The sequence below is a fragment of the Ranitomeya imitator genome, chromosome 8, assembly GCF_032444005.1.
Source record: "Ranitomeya imitator isolate aRanImi1 chromosome 8, aRanImi1.pri, whole genome shotgun sequence".
In the NCBI taxonomy this organism is placed as follows: Eukaryota; Metazoa; Chordata; class Amphibia; order Anura; family Dendrobatidae; genus Ranitomeya; species Ranitomeya imitator.
Window position 1 is genome coordinate 92,147,642 of NC_091289.1, and position 17,852 is coordinate 92,165,493.

General features: G+C 43.0%; 2 protein-coding genes across 4 annotated transcripts in view; one reads left to right on the forward strand and one right to left on the reverse strand.

Annotated features, from left to right (window-relative positions):
* RGS21 (regulator of G protein signaling 21) overlaps positions 1–7,624 on the forward strand; it is a 149,787-nt gene extending 142,163 nt beyond the window's left edge. Inside the window, exon 3 of the mRNA XM_069737166.1 lies at positions 7,313–7,624. Within this exon, the coding sequence (XP_069593267.1) occupies positions 7,313–7,513 (201 nt within the window). The 3' untranslated portion in view covers positions 7,514–7,624. The remainder of the gene's footprint in view (positions 1–7,312) is intronic.
* A 6,035-nt stretch (positions 7,625–13,659) lies between these two features.
* The window catches only part of UCHL5 (ubiquitin C-terminal hydrolase L5), a 421,169-nt gene continuing 416,976 nt past the window's right edge, over positions 13,660–17,852 (reverse strand). For all 3 annotated transcript variants that reach the window (XM_069737165.1, XM_069737164.1, XM_069737163.1), the window contains one exon: positions 13,660–14,027. In XM_069737165.1, coding sequence (XP_069593266.1) covers positions 13,986–14,027 — 42 coding nt within the window. In that variant the 3' untranslated portion in view covers positions 13,660–13,985. The remainder of the gene's footprint in view (positions 14,028–17,852) is intronic.

The following is a 17,852-nucleotide window of genomic DNA, read 5'->3' on the forward strand; positions in this document are numbered from 1 at the left end:
CTGCGGAACAGACCCTGTCGCTATAGAGTCCCTAAAAATAAGAAATAATGGTTTATCTATTACATTACTTAGTTCTCTTAGTACTCGTGGGTGTATGCCATCCGGACCCGGAGATTTATCTATTTTAATCTTATTTAGCCGGTTTCGCACCTCTTCTTGGGTTAGATTGGTGACTCTTAATATAGGGTTTTCATTGTTTCTTGGGATTTCACCTAGCATTTCATTTTCCACCGTGAATACCGTGGAGAAGAAGGTGTTTAATATGTTAGCTTTTTCCTCGTCATCTACAACCATTCTTTCCTCACTATTTTTTAAGGGGCCTACATTTTCAGTTTTTATTCTTTTACTATTGATATAGTTGAAGAACAGTTTGGGATTAGTTTTACTCTCCTTAGCAATGTGCTTCTCTGTTTCCTTTTTGGCAGCTTTAATTAGTTTTTTAGATAAAGTATTTTTCTCCCTATAGTTTTTTAGAGCTTCAATGGTGCCATCCTGCTTTAGTAGTGCAAATGCTTTCTTTTTACTGTTAATTGCCTGTCTTACTTCTTTGTTTAGCCACATTGGGTTTTTCCTATTTCTAGTCCTTTTATTCCCACAAGGTATAAACCGCTTACACTGCCTATTTAGGATGTTCTTAAACATTTCCCATTTATTATCTGTATTCTCATTTCTGAGGATATTGTCCCAGTCTACCAGATTAAGGGCATCTCTAAGCTGTTCAAACTTTGCCTTCCTAAAGTTCAATGTTTTTGTGACTCCCTGACAAGTCCCCCTAGTGAAAGACAGGTGAAACTGCACAATATTGTGGTCGCTATTTCCTAAATGCCCAACCACCTGCAGATTTGTTATTCTGTCAGGTCTATTAGATAGTATTAGGTCTAAAAGTGCTGCTCCTCTGGTTGGATTCTGCACCAATTGTGAAAGATAATTTTTCTTGGTTATTAGCAGAAACCTGTTGCCTTTATGGGTTTCACAGGTTTCTGTTTCCCAGTTAATATCCGGGTAGTTAAAGTCCCCCATAACCAGGACCTCATTATGGGTTGCAGCTTCATCTATCTGCTTTAGAAGTAGACTTTCCATGCTTTCTGTTATATTTGGGGGTTTGTAACAGACCCCAATGAGAATTTTGTTACCATTTTTCCCTCCATGAATTTCAACCCATATGGACTCGACATCCTCATTCCCTTCGCTAATATCCTCCCTTAAAGTGGACTTTAGACAAGACTTTACATAGAGACAAACCCCTCCTCCTCTCCGATTTTTACGATCCTTTCTAAACAGACTGTAACCCTGTAAGTTAACTGCCCAGTCATAGCTTTCATCTAACCATGTCTCGGTTATTCCCACTATGTCAAAGTTACCTGTAGATATTTCTGCTTCTAGTTCTTCCATCTTGTTTGTAAGGCTTCTGGCGTTTGCGAGCATGCAGTTTAGAGGATTTTGTTTTGTTCCAATCTCCTCACTGTGGATTGTTTTAGAAATGTTCTTACCTCCCTTCTGAGTATGTTTTCCTGGGTCGTCTTTGTTCGAGTCTAATGTTTTTCTTCCCGTCCCCTCTTCTTCTAGTTTAACGCCCTCCTGATGAGTGTAGCGAGTCTTCTGGCGAATGTGTGTTTCCCAGGTTTGTTGAGGTGTAGTCCGTCTCTGGCGAGGAGTCCATCATACCAGTAATTCACACCGTGGTCCAGGAATCCAAATCCTTGTTGTCTGCACCATCGTCTTAGCCAGTTGTTTGCATCAAGGATCCTGTTCCATCTCCTGGTGCCATGCCCATCTACTGGAAGGATAGAAGAAAAAACTACCTGTGCATCCAGTTCCTTTACTTTCTTCCCCAACTCTTCAAAGTCCTTGCAGATTGTCGGTAGGTCCTTCCTTGCCGTGTCATTGGTGCCAACATGTATCAGAAGAAATGGGTGGACGTCCTTGGAGCTGAAGAGCTTTGGTATCCTATCGGTCACATCCTTGATCATCGCACCTGGAAGGCAGCATACTTCTCTTGCAGTTATGTCCGGTCTGCAGATGGCTGCTTCTGTGCCTCTCAGTAGTGAGTCTCCCACCACCACCACTCTTCGTTGCTTCTTGGCTGTACTTTTTGCTGTCACTTGTTGCTGTGTGCCCTTTTCTTTTTTGCTTGCTGGTATTGCTTCATTCTTAGGTGTGCCATCTTCATCCTCTACAAAGATTTGATATCGGTTCTTCAGTTGTGTGGTTGGTGATTTCTCCATGGTCTTCTTGCTTCTTTTGGTCACATGCTTCCACTCATCTGCTTTTGGAGGTTCTCTGACACTTTTTGCACCTTCTGTGACCAGTAGAGATGCTTCTGTTCTGTCTAGAAAGTCTTCATTCTCTTTGATGAGTTTCAAAGTTGCTATTCTTTCTTCCAGACCCCGCACCTTTTCTTCTAAAAGGGCCACTAGTCTACACTTCTGACAGGTGAAATTGGATTCTTCTTCTGGTCGATCTGTGAACATGTAGCACATGCTGCAGCTCACCATGTAGGTTGTCACATCTGCCATGTTGCTCCTAGATCCTGCTGACTTGCTGTGTGTTTTCCTTCTTGTGTAATCTACTCAGCCAAGCTCTCTTGCAATAATGTCCTACAGGCAAAAATTACGGCGCGCGGTTTGGTGATGCTTTCGAAGCAGCTGGTCCCGGCTGTACCCAACGATCTTCTAGCTTAGGGAGACTTCGCTTCTCCCAGAAGGCACCTGGAATATGCAAATTAGCCTCCTGAAGCTTGAATCCCTGGTTTGGTGATGCTTTCGAAGCAGCTGTTCCCGGCTGTACCCAACGATCTTCTAGCTTAGGGAGACTTCGCTTCTCCCAGAAGGCACCTGGAATATGCAAATTAGCCTCCTGAAGCTTGAATCCCTGGTTTGGTGATGCTTTCGAAGCAGCTGGTCCCGGCTGTACCCAACGATCTTCTAGCTTAGGGAGACTTCGCTTCTCCCAGAAGGCACCTGGAATATGCAAATTAGCCTCCTGAAGCTTGAATCCCTGGTTTGGTGATGCTTTCGAAGCAGCTGGTCCCGGCTGTACCCAACGATCTTCTAGCTTAGGGAGACTTCGCTTCTCCCAGAAGGCACCTGGAATATGCAAATTAGCCTCCTGAAGCTTGAATCCCTGGTTTGGTGATGCTTTCGAAGCAGCTGGTCCCGGCTGTACCCAACGATCTTCTAGCTTAGGGAGACTTCGCTTCTCCCAGAAGGCACCTGGAATATGCAAATTAGCCTCCTGAAGCTTGAATCCCTGGTTTGGTGATGCTTTCGAAGCAGCTGGTCCCGGCTGTACCCAACGATCTTCTAGCTTAGGGAGACTTCGCTTCTCCCAGAAGGCACCTGGAATATGCAAATTAGCCTCCTGAAGCTTGAATCCCTGGTTTGGTGATGCTTTCGAAGCAGCTGGTCCCGGCTGTACCCAACGATCTTCTAGCTTAGGGAGACTTCGCTTCTCCCAGAAGGCACCTGGAATATGCAAATTAGCCTCCTGAAGCTTGAATCCCTGGTTTGGTGATGCTTTCGAAGCAGCTGGTCCCGGCTGTACCCAACGATCTTCTAGCTTAGGGAGACTTCGCTTCTCCCAGAAGGCACCTGGAATATGCAAATTAGCCTCCTGAAGCTTGAATCCCTGGTTTGGTGATGCTTTCGAAGCAGCTGGTCCCGGCTGTACCCAACGATCTTCTAGCTTAGGGAGACTTCGCTTCTCCCAGAAGGCACCTGGAATATGCAAATTAGCCTCCTGAAGCTTGAATCCCTGGTTTGGTGATGCTTTCGAAGCAGCTGGTCCCGGCTGTACCCAACGATCTTCTAGCTTAGGGAGACTTCTCCCAGAAGGCACCTGGAATATGCAAATTAGCCTCCTGAAGCTTGAATCCCTGGTTTGGTGATGCTTTCGAAGCAGCTGGTCCCGGCTGTACCCAACGATCTTCTAGCTTAGGGAGACTTCGCTTCTCCCAGAAGGCACCTGGAATATGCAAATTAGCCTCCTGAAGCTTGAATCCCTGGTTTGGTGATGCTTTCGAAGCAGCTGGTCCCGGCTGTACCCAACGATCTTCTAGCTTAGGGAGACTTCGCTTCTCCCAGAAGGCACCTGGAATATGCAAATTAGCCTCCTGAAGCTTGAATCCCTGGTTTGGTGATGCTTTCGAAGCAGCTGGTCCCGGCTGTACCCAACGATCTTCTAGCTTAGGGAGACTTCGCTTCTCCCAGAAGGCACCTGGAATATGCAAATTAGCCTCCTGAAGCTTGAATCCCTGGTTTGGTGATGCTTTCGAAGCAGCTGGTCCCGGCTGTACCCAACGATCTTCTAGCTTAGGGAGACTTCGCTTCTCCCAGAAGGCACCTGGAATATGCAAATTAGCCTCCTGAAGCTTGAATCCCTGGTTTGGTGATGCTTTCGAAGCAGCTGGTCCCGGCTGTACCCAACGATCTTCTAGCTTAGGGAGACTTCGCTTCTCCCAGAAGGCACCTGGAATATGCAAATTAGCCTCCTGAAGCTTGAATCCCTGGTTTGGTGATGCTTTCGAAGCAGCTGGTCCCGGCTGTACCCAACGATCTTCTAGCTTAGGGAGACTTCGCTTCTCCCAGAAGGCACCTGGAATATGCAAATTAGCCTCCTGAAGCTTGAATCCCTGGTTTGGTGATGCTTTCGAAGCAGCTGGTCCCGGCTGTACCCAACGATCTTCTAGCTTAGGGAGACTTCGCTTCTCCCAGAAGGCACCTGGAATATGCAAATTAGCCTCCTGAAGCTTGAATCCCTGGTTTGGTGATGCTTTCGAAGCAGCTGGTCCCGGCTGTACCCAACGATCTTCTAGCTTAGGGAGACTTCGCTTCTCCCAGAAGGCACCTGGAATATGCAAATTAGCCTCCTGAAGCTTGAATCCCTGGTTTGGTGATGCTTTCGAAGCAGCTGGTCCCGGCTGTACCCAACGATCTTCTAGCTTAGGGAGACTTCGCTTCTCCCAGAAGGCACCTGGAATATGCAAATTAGCCTCCTGAAGCTTGAATCCCTGGTTTGGTGATGCTTTCGAAGCAGCTGGTCCCGGCTGTACCCAACGATCTTCTAGCTTAGGGAGTGTTAGCTTAGTGTTACTTGTTACTCTACAGATTCTTACTGCCATGTACAACAATAAAATGAAATTGAGGGCCGATTCAAATCCCTTCAATATTCTACAGTAATACCACTCTGATCTGCAATTTGTCAATGGTGAGCTGTGGCAGTTGGAATGGCATATGCGAGGCATCTAGTCAAGGATTATTGTCTTATAATTTGTAAGCCTTGCTACTTGTTTGTTCCATGCACTCATTGACCGATTCATGTTTTTTTTGCGGTGTTCCGTACTCAGAAATTCATCAAAGCATGGAAAATTAAGTGATTTAATATGTCCTTTACAGTTTCTCTGTAGCATCTGTATGTAAGAGATAGTGGTGGGAGACTTTATGCTATGTCAGCTGGAATTACCACTTCTGAATTCTCTGGTGCTTTGTTTCCATCTATTTCTGAGTGGTTATTGAAGTATGTTTGGGGTCAATGTTCTGCTGGAAGACCTACTACGATGCAAACCCAGCTTTCTGACTACATTGCGACCCAAAATCCTTTGGGAATCTTCACATTTCAAGGCACCCAGGGCCAGAGGCAGCAAAACAACATATCTTTGAACCTCCATCATATTTGACTAACTAATGTGTTTTTTATTTGTAGGCCTCATTCCATTTACACTATTCAGTAGAATTATATGCTTTACCAAAAAACTCTATCTTTGTCTCATCTGTCTACAAGATACCTGCTTGCCATCTAACAATTGAAAGGGCTGCCTGATGGCCTTCTACAAATAGTGATGGCTGGCTGATAGGCCTGGAAAAATTAAATGACTTTCAATGTGTCTGATCATGTCTCACTTACCACATGACCAGATAAGATATTACAATTATAAAATTACATTTCCTGTGGAATGTTTTTTTTCACCATTGAAAGCTATGTAAACATGCAGCAAAAACACTGCGTGTGAACATAGCCCAGCCCTAGGTGTGATGGAGCATTTTTTTTTCCTCTTATTAATTTTGCCTTATATACAAGTTCTTATCATGGAAATAATGTTTCTTAACCTTTTTTCCAGTCAAATCCATTTTAAGTGTGGTTTTGTATGTTTTAATGTCCGTCCGTAAAAGGGGAGCAATACTCTGACAACATTGTTTTTAGCACCAACTTGAGATTTAGAGATGCTTCCGGGGGTCTTCCTCATGCTGTTCCCATGCCATTTCAGCACTGTTTGCATAGTTTATCAATTTTTTTACACCCCCTACAGACCTTCAGAGGTCTGCCACCAGAAAAATGCTCAGGTTTCCCATTGACTTCCATTATACTCGTTATTTGAGTCAAGCACCTGAGCATTACGATTTGCACGACTCAAGTAACGACTACCCAAGCATTTTAGTTATTGCTGGTGGACAACTCCTTTAAGTGTGGGTTGAACCATGAGCTCCTGTGACAAGAACAGGGAAGTAAGACTGTGACCTGTATGAGCTCCAAGTGTTATATACTGAAAGGTGTAATCATCAAGAACTGCACTAACGCTGTTGTGCAACTAAAGTGCTGTGCAAATTAATTGGGAAAAAGCAAAAAAATTAAATGTTATAATGCACTGTTACATACTAATTCTGAAAATTATCTTTTTCCACTGGCTAGTTGACCAAGATTTATTATATATTAAAACCGGTTTGAATCACTGACTGGAAACCAACTTACGATTTTACTTAAAAAATGCTTTGTCCCAATTAATTTGCACAGCACTGTATTACGTTTGTGCCCTTGTCAAAAGACTTTAACCACTTGTTTCCCTTCCTCACTTTGAGTAAATTTATATTCAACTCAACCCTGCTATGTTTGTATCCATCTCACAGTGATTGACTGCAGTGGTAACTTTGAGCACATCATCTGATGGAGTGGTTTCCTAGTTAACTGACTGCTGCAGCCATTCACATGGTCCTCTGACATCTGAATAGAGCATACAATGCAGAATCCACTCCAGACCCGAATGGGCACTGGAAGCTGAGTATGCCACAGGTTATCATAATAGCATACATGGCTGAAATGCATTTATTTTTTTTGCTATACCGAACAAACTTTTTTTATCCTTCAATCTCACTTCAGCTGTTCCTGGTACCACTATGTTTTCTTCAGAATTCTTCGCAATTTACTTGCCTTTATTAAACTTCTCCGCCTGTAACTGCTTTTGTGTGGAATTCTCTCCTTCATAAAATGTAATTGTAAATGTCTTACATATTAAACCGACATTTAATTTCATTTTCCACAGGTAAATATTGATCACAAAACAAGAGAGCTTATCTCCCAGAAAATCTCACAACCAACAGTTAATTGTTTTGATGATGCTCAACAACTTATCATATGTCTTATGGCAAAGGACTCATTTCCTCGCTTCTTACGATCAGAGCATTATAAAGAGTTGGTGAAGAAGCAACAAAATAATGGACAAAAAAGATGGCTGTCCTTTTAAAGAACTACAGTAGCAAAGATAATAAGGATGTTTGCTGCTCAAATAATTCAATTTAAAAGGTTTCTATTATGACACTGACTGAATACTGAAATAAATGGATTTTACACATGAGCAGTTTTTCTGTTTGCATGGCATAATAGAATGTTTGAATAATTGCCTACAGGCACTACATTTTATCTCTCCTCCTTGCTGATATTGTGATATCTTTGCAGAAAACATTTAATAATTCTAAATATATTTAATTGTAAATACATATAATTACAAAAAATGAAGATGTCAGGTTTGTTTTTTAACATTTGACTTCAACACTAAAGAGAAACTGTGGCCAGATCAAAAGTGACTTTTTTCTCTTATTTTATCCCAGCCGAGTATGCTTCTTTTTATGTTTGTTTTTAATCCACCTTGACATTCAAGAGATATAGGCCTTTTTATCTAGTGCTAATTTTTATGGTTTTGTTACCAAGGGGGTGTCTCTCCTATTTTCTAGGAGCGTTTATTTAGACTGCTCCTCATTGTCACTCTGTGAGCAATGCCACCTTGGTAAAGATCATAAAAATTGCCAGTAAAAAACAAAAGGTCTATATCTCTGCAAACATATGGCAGATTTAAAAAAACACACAGTATGTTCAAGAGGACTTTGGGTATAAAATACGATCAACATTTCTTACCTGGTGGCAGGTCCTCTTCAAATTATGGAATGTTTTAGTGCCAATATTAAAATGTTATTCTCAATTTGAGTGTTCAACACCTTACTCCTGCACAGCCTTTCACTTCTTTATTTCGCCTCCTTGAGTGATATTTTTGGTATTTTTTGCTTTCAGCTTATCTTATCCTGTTACTTTGTTACTGCTTGTTTTGAAATCAAAACTGTTATGTCCTAACTAAGCGTTTAGTACTAGAGATGAGAGAATATTTCAATGTTGGGTTCGGATTACGATCGGCAATTTTGCAATATTCACTGATTTATTAATCGAATATTTGCCGGACATAGCCAAATGTCAATGGAGTAAATGGGAGGCAAAAACAAACATCTAAACACCTCCAAATGGGCCCAAAAAATGCAAAATATATCAAACTTGGGGCAGACATTAGGAAAGTGGCCCAGAGTGCAAATTTTAGAATGGCACGACAGTAATCAGCCATGCATGAGGTATCAGGGTCTGGGCCAGCATTTACAGCTTTGAGTTGAACTTCACATTAAGACAAAGTGGGTTAGACATTGGTGTAGGCCTGTTTGCTGGGAGCTCTGATACCACATGTAACAGCTCAACCTGCTTTGATGCTCAGCCACACTCAGGTGGCACAAATATCAGTTTCGTAGACTACTATTGACAGAACAAAGTAAGGATAGTAACACGGGTAGTTGACTCAAAGGTGGTGGAGGCCTGCCGGTCTTGGAGGTCTACTGCTAGAGGCAACACACATGAAGGAGACCCAACTATGAGTGTACACATTTCCAAAAATTAGTGGCATACACCACCGAAGTGGAATCAATTTCACTAGAGTAGAACTAGGACCTACACCTCTTCCACTACAGCCAACCCAGTAGATGGAAACTGTAACGGGCTTTGGTGGAACCATTGTGCTGTAGCCCTCGGACAGCCTGTAGGGGTGTAACTAGGTGACCTACCAAATCTAACCTAGGATAAGTGGCAGCAGGTGACACCACAAGCCAAGGAGGGACAAGAGGGTGGCACCACGTGCTACACCAGGGCTGACCTACAATTGGTGGCAAATGACCCCCTAGAGCGAATAGGCTGGTACGGCCTGAAGATTGCAGGCAGGCACTGTAGGGACACTGGAACCACGGGTGCAGATTGGACCGGCTGAGGAACAGAAAAGCACTGGCAGGTGCGGACTGGCTGTTAGACAGATGAGTACTGGCAGGTGCGGGCTGGACTAGTGTTGAACAGATGGGCCCTAGCAGCAGGTGCAGGTTGGACCGGGTTTTAGACAGAGCACTGGCAGGTGCAAGCTGGACCAGCTGATTGACAGAAAAGCACAGACAAGTACAAGCAGACGGGTACAGGATAGACAAGCAGACTGGGGAGCCTGACAACTAGCAGGCATTCAAGGCAAAGTAACAGCATTGCTCAGGCACCTTCATATTGGTGGATTAGCCTTAAATGGAAGGCGTCACCCAGCTATTGGCTGGGGACACCATAGGGCGATGCACGCGGTCACTTTAATAGGGAGTGTGCGTGCACCCTAAGCATAGTGCCCAGGCTTATAACTGGACCTTGGGGAAAACCGACACATAGGGGGCGAGGTGAGGAGGTGGTATGTAAGTGGGAGACACTGAATGTTCTGTCAGGTACGAGGAGATCCAACAAAGGGCCAAGTCTATAACGCCAAGAGATCAGATAGTGTGTAGTAAGAGGGAATGGTCCACTATGTCAAAGGCAGATGCTAGGTCCAGGAGGAGGACAAACTAACGTCGCTTGGATTTCATGTTAGTAGGTCATTGTTGACTTTAGTCAGGGCAGATTCAGTGGAATGGTGTGGTCAGAAGCCACATTGTAAGTGCTCATAGAGGGAGCGAGAGGAAAGGAGGGAGGACAGTTCAAAATGGATGTGTTGTTCCAGTAGTTTACAGGCAAAGGGAAGAATTGAGATGGAGCGATATCTAGACACAGAGGATGGGTCAGGGGAGGGCTTTTTGAGGATGGGTGTGATCGAGGTATGATTGAATCATGAGGGGAAGATAGCAGTTGTTAGTGAAAGGTTGGAGAGGTGGCTTAGGCTTGTGATAAAAACTGTAGTAAGATTTGGAATGAGGTGGGACGTTATTGGATCGAGTTCACAGATGGAGAGTAAAAAGGAAAGTTGATATTCAATAATTGTGAAGTTGGTTTTGGAGGAGAGTTGAGTACTTATGAGGGGATGTGGGGACTTTAAGCAAAAGCTTTGCCTAACATTGTCAATCTTCTGCTTTAAGAATGAAGTCTTCAGCTGAGATGATAGGAGAGGGAGGGAGGGCAGGTAAATGGAGTAGAGAATTGAAAGTACTGAATAGCTGTATAGGGTTGTGACAGGTATGATATGAGAAATGAGAAGTAGGTTTGTTTTGCTGCAGTGAGCAATTGCACAGCATTTTTGCAACTTCTGTTACTGGACGAGCTGCTCCAAATCCCTTTCTTTGGCAATCACATAGCGGTACGCCTTATAGATGAGGGCCAGAAAGAACATGTGCTCCAGTAGATGTCAAGTGCTGCATCACGTGGCCTCTGCTCCTCTTCTTCCACCTTAACATCACACAGTACAGTCCTCAGAGGTGACACCCCAATTACCCTGGTTTTCCCCTACATCACAACTCTAAAACCACCCAACTGACTTTAGGGAACCACAGATGGCTGAGTCTGCAGATCTGTTCACACATTCTATGCAATAGGCATCAGAAGTGTATTCCAAAGATTCAGAGTCAAGAGGAGGATATCATCTGCACCGATGCCCAAATTTTTTTTCATTTTTATCTAGGGCAGGACAAAGTAGGGTTCGAGCAGAATCCAAACACTCGTCAACAGACGTTAACCCCAGGGGCTGGAGTTGATCCAGATGAGACTCAGAGGCACATGTGGACTGTACTGTGCTGTAAGGGCAGGAAGGAGGAGCGTGACTCTCAGGGAGAGGAATGGGAGAACAGAGAGGATGACTATGAGGTAGTAGATCCAACTTGATGTAAACCTAGAGGCATGCAACTGACTAGCTCAGCAGAGGAGGAAGAGCAAGTTACATTGTAGCTTCCCGCACACAGTTATGCAACCACAAGCACTGCATTCTCAGCCCCAAATATTTCCGTGGCCAGCAGCATTCGCAGATCTGCAGTTGCCTAGCCTGGGTCCTTTTTTCAGACCGAGAAATGAGACGCTTAGCACATAATTTGGCCAATTCATGCAAGCCCATCAACCAACGTCAAGGTGTTCTCAAAACTAATGGGTCCCTACATATCTAATGTAAATATTTCTCTAAGGCTGAAGTCTGAATTCCTGGGTGAATGTGGATACCTCGGTCAGTAAAGCCTGTATTTATGGGTAGGTAGGATCCTGCTGTGATTAAAACCAACATATGTTGACGGGTGGAGTGCTCGGTCAGAGAGCTAAGATGGAAATAACAAAAAACTGACTGGCACATCCATGCTAGTGTGAATAGGTTCATACTAGGAGCAGCCACCTCCATATAAAATATACAAAAAAAAGTTGCCAATGTGAAATATCTGAAATATGAATAGCAATACTGCTTGAGAATACTAGGAAAAAATGAGACGCTTAGCACATAATTTGGCCAATTCATGCAAGCCCATCAACCAACGTCAAGGTGGTCTCAAAACTGATGGATCAGTACAATACCTCTCTCAGGCTGAAGTCTGAATTCCTGGGTGAATGTGGATACCTCTGTCAGTAAAGCTTGTATTTATGGGTAGGTAGGAACCTGCTGTAATTAAAACCACCACATGTTGAAGGAAGGAGTGCTTACTTACAATAATGGTAGTGTCATTTTGAGGAAATGGGTGGTAGATAAAGGCTGTATGAGGCTTTTGGGTACAGTTGAGCTTGATAGCAAATTATGTTCAGAGAAGTAGATAATAGGCTATACCGTATTTTAATTTTATGGATTATAAAACGCACGGGATTATAAGGCGCACCCCAAAGTTTGAGAAAAATAGGAAAAAAAAAACGTTTTTTTCTAATAAAATGGTGGTGCTTCTTATAAATCCATCCATCTTATTGCTTACTGGGGAGTGGTGGCTGCGGTGAAGTGGGGTCCCGGGGGTCGCTGCTGGAGGAGGCAAGAGTGGAGCGTTACTGCGGTGTGGGATGAGGGCGTCTTCGGATGTTCGCCGCTGTGGGTGTTCAGGGGTGACATTTTGTGAAAGCCCAGAGCCCCTGCACTTATATGGTTTACTATGCGATGGAAAAATGGCTGCCAGAGGTGGCGCATGCACAGATGGAGATCTCGCACCAAGATCTTGAAAGATGAGATCTCAGCGCTGACATATCAGTGGGTTCGTTGGGGCTTGACAGATATGGAGAATCCAATCTTGGGTCGGCTAAGTAGTTCTGTAGAGCCAGTCTCAATAGCTCAGTATCTGGGACAACTAGAGAATGATGAGACAGGTATGTGTGCGGAGAACTCCAAGGATTCTGGTGGTATATTGGACTTAACCCTGAGATGCACGGTACTCTCATAATTCATCTCTGTGTCGGTGCGTCTCTATCTAGGCCTTCCATTGATAGCTGGCCACCCTGCACAAAAGACAGCAGGGGGTCCCAACTATTTTCCTCCTCCCATTAACACGTGGCTTCTAATTCTCTGGCCATACGCCAAGGTCCTGTTCTTTTGAGGAATTATTTATTTATCCCATGGGTGGGAGCCACAGTTCAGGAGCAGAGGGAGAGGAAGAAACCTGGATAACATATTGGCCCTGAAACTAATAAATCAAAATGGTGTCTCCCTCGTCCCCCTCACAGAGCTCCAAACCGAGAAAGATTGGCAAGTCATCTTGTGTTTCCTCCATTTTCTAATAATTGCGCCAACAGTTGTTTTCTCACCAAGCTGCTTGCCTATTATCCTGTAGCTCATCCCAGCCTTGTGCAGGTCTACAATTTTGTCGCTGGTGTCCTTTGATAGCTCTTTGGTCTTGGCGATGGTGGAGAATTTGAAGTGTGATTGATTCAGTGTGTGGACAGGTGATTTTTATACAGGCAACGAGTTCAAACAGGTGCAATTCATACAGGTAATGAGTGCAGAGTAGGAGGGCTTCTTAAAGAAAAACTAATATGTTTGTGAGAGCCAAAATTCTTGCTGTTTGTAGGTGATCAAATACTTAATTCATGCAATAAAATGCAATTTAATTATTTAAAAATCATACAATTGTGATTTGAGGTGAAAATAAGTATTTGGTATACTGATGATTTTCCAAGTTTTCCCACCAACAAGCAATGGAGAGGTCTGTAATTTCTATCGTAGGTACACTTATACTAAGTTTGAAATACATCTACTCATGATATTAAATTGAAAGGGAAGTTCCAGAATTTTAAGATGGAAATTAAATGACCATAGGCTTTCATTGAATTATAGGTGCACAAATAGGGAATGGTGCTCATGGTATCAAATAAAATAAGATAAAAAAAACAACAACATAGAAGTTCAGTTTATACTCATACATTTTAATTAAACAACCCAGCTTTCACTGTATTGAAGGAAGATATAACATCAATGACAAAGTCCTTTAAAAAGCACATGACAAATGTTGATTGTTCTCCCACTTTGACTATAGATCTAATTTTCAATTCTAATATTTAAGATCGGGAGCAATTATCGCAAATATGCATCAGCAGGGGGAATTTAAACAATGTATATACAAAACGAAAATTTAGCAATCTTTATATATTACACTAAATTTCTTGGCAGCTATTTTGTCTTATTTTCCATATTCTATTTCTTTTCCACTATATTGGGCACGAAAGATTTGTTATTTTGCCTCTTGTAATCTTCTGGTTTGCTTTCCTTTGGCCTAAAACCAAAAACAGTGTTAATAATATGTTGGAACTAGATTGATGAAATTATTATTATTTTTTTTAATCACTGGACTAAAGTAAACCAACATGAAAACATTGTGGTTATAGTAATATTTTTAAAAATTTAACCAAACATTAACCCTTCCTTGCCATCAATTTACTGTGTTGGACACTTGCTGTACATTTATGAAGTCGTCAGTGCCCGCACCATTTGTAGTGACAGGTATAATTAACTGGCAAAAACACTGATAAATCCAATCCCAGACGTTTACCAACTTAGACACTGTAGTCTGCATTGGTAGGAGCATCCAAGTGGTTTATGGAAAGAGAATCCCTCTCTAGCTCCATCAGGTCGAATGGATATTGATGACAGATCATTATTACATTTACATGATGTAAAAGAATATGTAATAAAAAAATATTTATTTCTATAGCACCAACATATTCCGAGGTAGTTTACATTTTAGAGGGGACTTGTACAGACAATAAAAGACATTACAGAATAACAATGATCACATAAATCACCAGATACCAAGGAGAGGGCCCTGCTCGCAAGCTTACAATCTATGAGAAAATAGGGGAGACTCGAAAGGTGGAACGTAGCAATTGCTTTTATTGTATGGTCATAGGGGAGACTCGAAAGGTGGAAGGTAGCAATTGCTTTTTTTGTATGGTCATAGGGGAGACTCGAAAGGTGGAAGGTAGCAATTGCTTTTATTGTATGGTCAACCATCAATGTTAAAATGTTCGCGTTATGCTAAATGAACCAGTCACCAACAATATGTGTACAAGTACAGACACAGAGGGCTGTTAAGTGCATGAGGATGTTGGAACAGATTATACAAGTCTCCTGATTTGGAAGCAAATTTTGTATGGGAAAAACTGGGATAGTTAGGCAAGTGTGGTGAGGCAATAGGCCAATCTAAAGAAATGCGTATTAGGACATGCTTAAAACTGTGGGTATTGTGGATTAATCAAAGTGATCTGGGTAATGCGTTCCAAAATATTGGCACAGCATGCAAGAAGTCTTGGAGGCGGGAATGGGTGGTTCGGAATATTGAGGATTTTAATCTTAGGTCATTAGCAGAAAGGAGGGTATGGGTAGTGTGGTAGACAGACAAGGGAGGAGAAGTAGGGGGGTGCTGAAACATCGAACACTTTGTGGGTGAGTGATCAGTTTATATTGAACTCTATAGCAGAAGGGTAATCAGTGCAACGACTGACAAACAGGAAGAGGTGACAGTGTAGCAGTTGGCAAGGAATATGATCCTGGCTGCTGCATTCAGGACTGATTAGAGAGGGGATATTCATTGTTTTTATTGCTTCATGGTGTAATTATGATGCCAACATGTCTATTGTAGGATGTTTTCATGTATCATTAGGTGCTATAGTTTCAAATGCAGATAAAACTATGATTTCTCTAAAAAAAAACAAACAAACAAACAAAAAAATAATTAGACTTACCGGTAATTCGGTTTCTAGGAACATGCCACGACGGCATACAGAGGTTGCCTCTTTGCCCTGATGGGGAACAGGAAATATGGAGAGGTTAAAAGGCCCTCCCACTTGCCAGTGATTTATAACTGAAAACCATAGCACCGGTTTACCTTTGAATCCCAGATTTTTATCCAGGAATATAGGGAGGGAATTAGCGCTGTCGTGGAAGGTTCCTAGAAACTGAATTACTGGTAAGTCTAATTCTATTTTCTCTAGTCGCCTTCCACGACGGCATTCGGAGGAATACCAACTAATTTGGCGCTAGGGTGGGAAAACGGCCTGGAGAACTTTCTGGCCGAAGATTAAATCTTTATTGGGCAATATGTCCAATCTAAATCTTTGGTGGTGCCCGCTCAACTCTTTTCATTGCAATATGTCCAATCTATAATGTTTGGAGAAAGTATGTAATGAAGACCACGTTGCTGCCCTGCATATCTGGTCTGAGGATGCACCTGTTCATTCTGCCCAGTAGACTGAAGTGGATCTGGTTGAGTGGGCCTTGATCCCTACTGAGGGAGATTTATTTTGAGCAAGATATGCTTCTGCTATAGCTCTTTTAATCCAGTTAGATATAGTGCTCTTCGACACTTTTTTCCCTTTATTATGTCAAGAGAGATGGACAAATAGATTTTGATCGATTGTGCAAGAGCTGGTTTGCTCTAAGTAATATAGCACAATACGTCTGACATCAAGAGTATGGAATCTCTTTTCTGTTGAATTTGCTGGATTCTGGCAGAAGGAAGGTAGGACAATTTCCTGGGAAAGGTGGAAATCAGAGACTACTTTTGGGAGAAAGGAAGGGTCAAGATGAAGTACTATTGAGTCATCTCTGATAAGGTTCTCTTTTTGATAGGGCTTGTAGCTCTCTCCTACTCTTCTTGCCGTGGTTATAGCTACTAAAAAGATTGTTTTGTAAATAAGGTTTTGAGGAGAACAAGAGGATAAAGGCTCAAATAGTGGACCTGTGAGCCCCTGTAGTACTAAGTTAAGGTCCCATAAGGGAACCATCAACTGTGTTCTAGGGTTCATTCTGAGGGCTGACATCATGAACCTTTTAATCCAGCGATGACCTGCCAGATCCCGATCAAAAAATAGAGCTGAGGGCGGAGACCTGGACTTTTAAGGTGCTAGGCCTGAGCCCTATCTCTAAGCCCTTTTGTAGAAAATCTAGGATTTGTGACACATTTGGGTTAAGGGGATCTGGTAGATTACGGAGGCAGAAAGATGAAAACCTTTTCCAGACCTTATTGTAGATAGCGTTGATTATTGGTTTTCTGGATTTCTGAAGCATAGCAACTACTGGGTCTGGTAGTCCTTTGCCTCTAAGCACCTGGGCTTCAGTAACCATGCCGCTAGATTCCACTTCTGGGGATCCAGATGATGAATGGGTCCTTGTAAGAGAGGGTTGTTTTCTACCGGTAACTGAACCAGGCCGTCTACCTGTAGATCGATAATCAGGTTGAACCAACTCCTTTTTGGCCACAACGGGGCTACTAATATAGTTGGGGATCGTTTTTCTCAGATTTTTCGTAAAACTTTCGCCAAGTTTAGAATTGGTGGGAACGCATAGGCCAGGTGAAAATCCCACTTTTGGGCTAGAGCACCTACTCCTCTGGAGTTGTCCCTGGGGTTTAGGGAGAAGGCGGCTTCGACCTGCGTGTTTTGACGAGATGCAAAAAGGTCGATTTCTGGTAGACCCCACCTGTCTACCAGCATCTTGAAGTTTCGAATGTTCAGGCTCCATTCCCCCGGCTGTAAATCTTGGCGACTCAGTCTGCCTGGGTGTTGAAAGAGCCTTTCAAATGAACTGCTGTCAGTGACAGTAGATGTTTCTCTGCCCAGGAGCATATTCGGGTGGAGACACTCTTTAAAAATTGTTGAACTTTGTACAACCCTGATGTCCGATATGGCAACTGCAGTCATATTGTTCGAATATATTCGGACATGTTGTCCCGTGATAAGATGACTTGCTGCTGAGAAGGGTTTCCTCTACAGCTTTTAATTCTTTGAAGTTGGATGACTTCCTGCTCGTTGACTGCTCCCAAAGTCCTTGGAACGGGATGTCATTTATCATGGCTTCCCAGCCCCTCTTGCTGGCATCTGATGTAACTGTAGTCAGCGGGACTTGAGTCCAGCTGACACCTTTGTGAAGATTTTTTAGGTTTATCCACCAGGCCAGGGAGGCTCTGACTCGACCCGGCGTGTGTAGCCTTCTGTTCAAAGAGCTGGGATGGCCATTCCAGTTCCCTAAAATATGAGCCTGAAGGATTCTGGAGTGGGCCTGAGCCCAGGGTACTGATTGAATGCAGGCTGTCATGGAACCC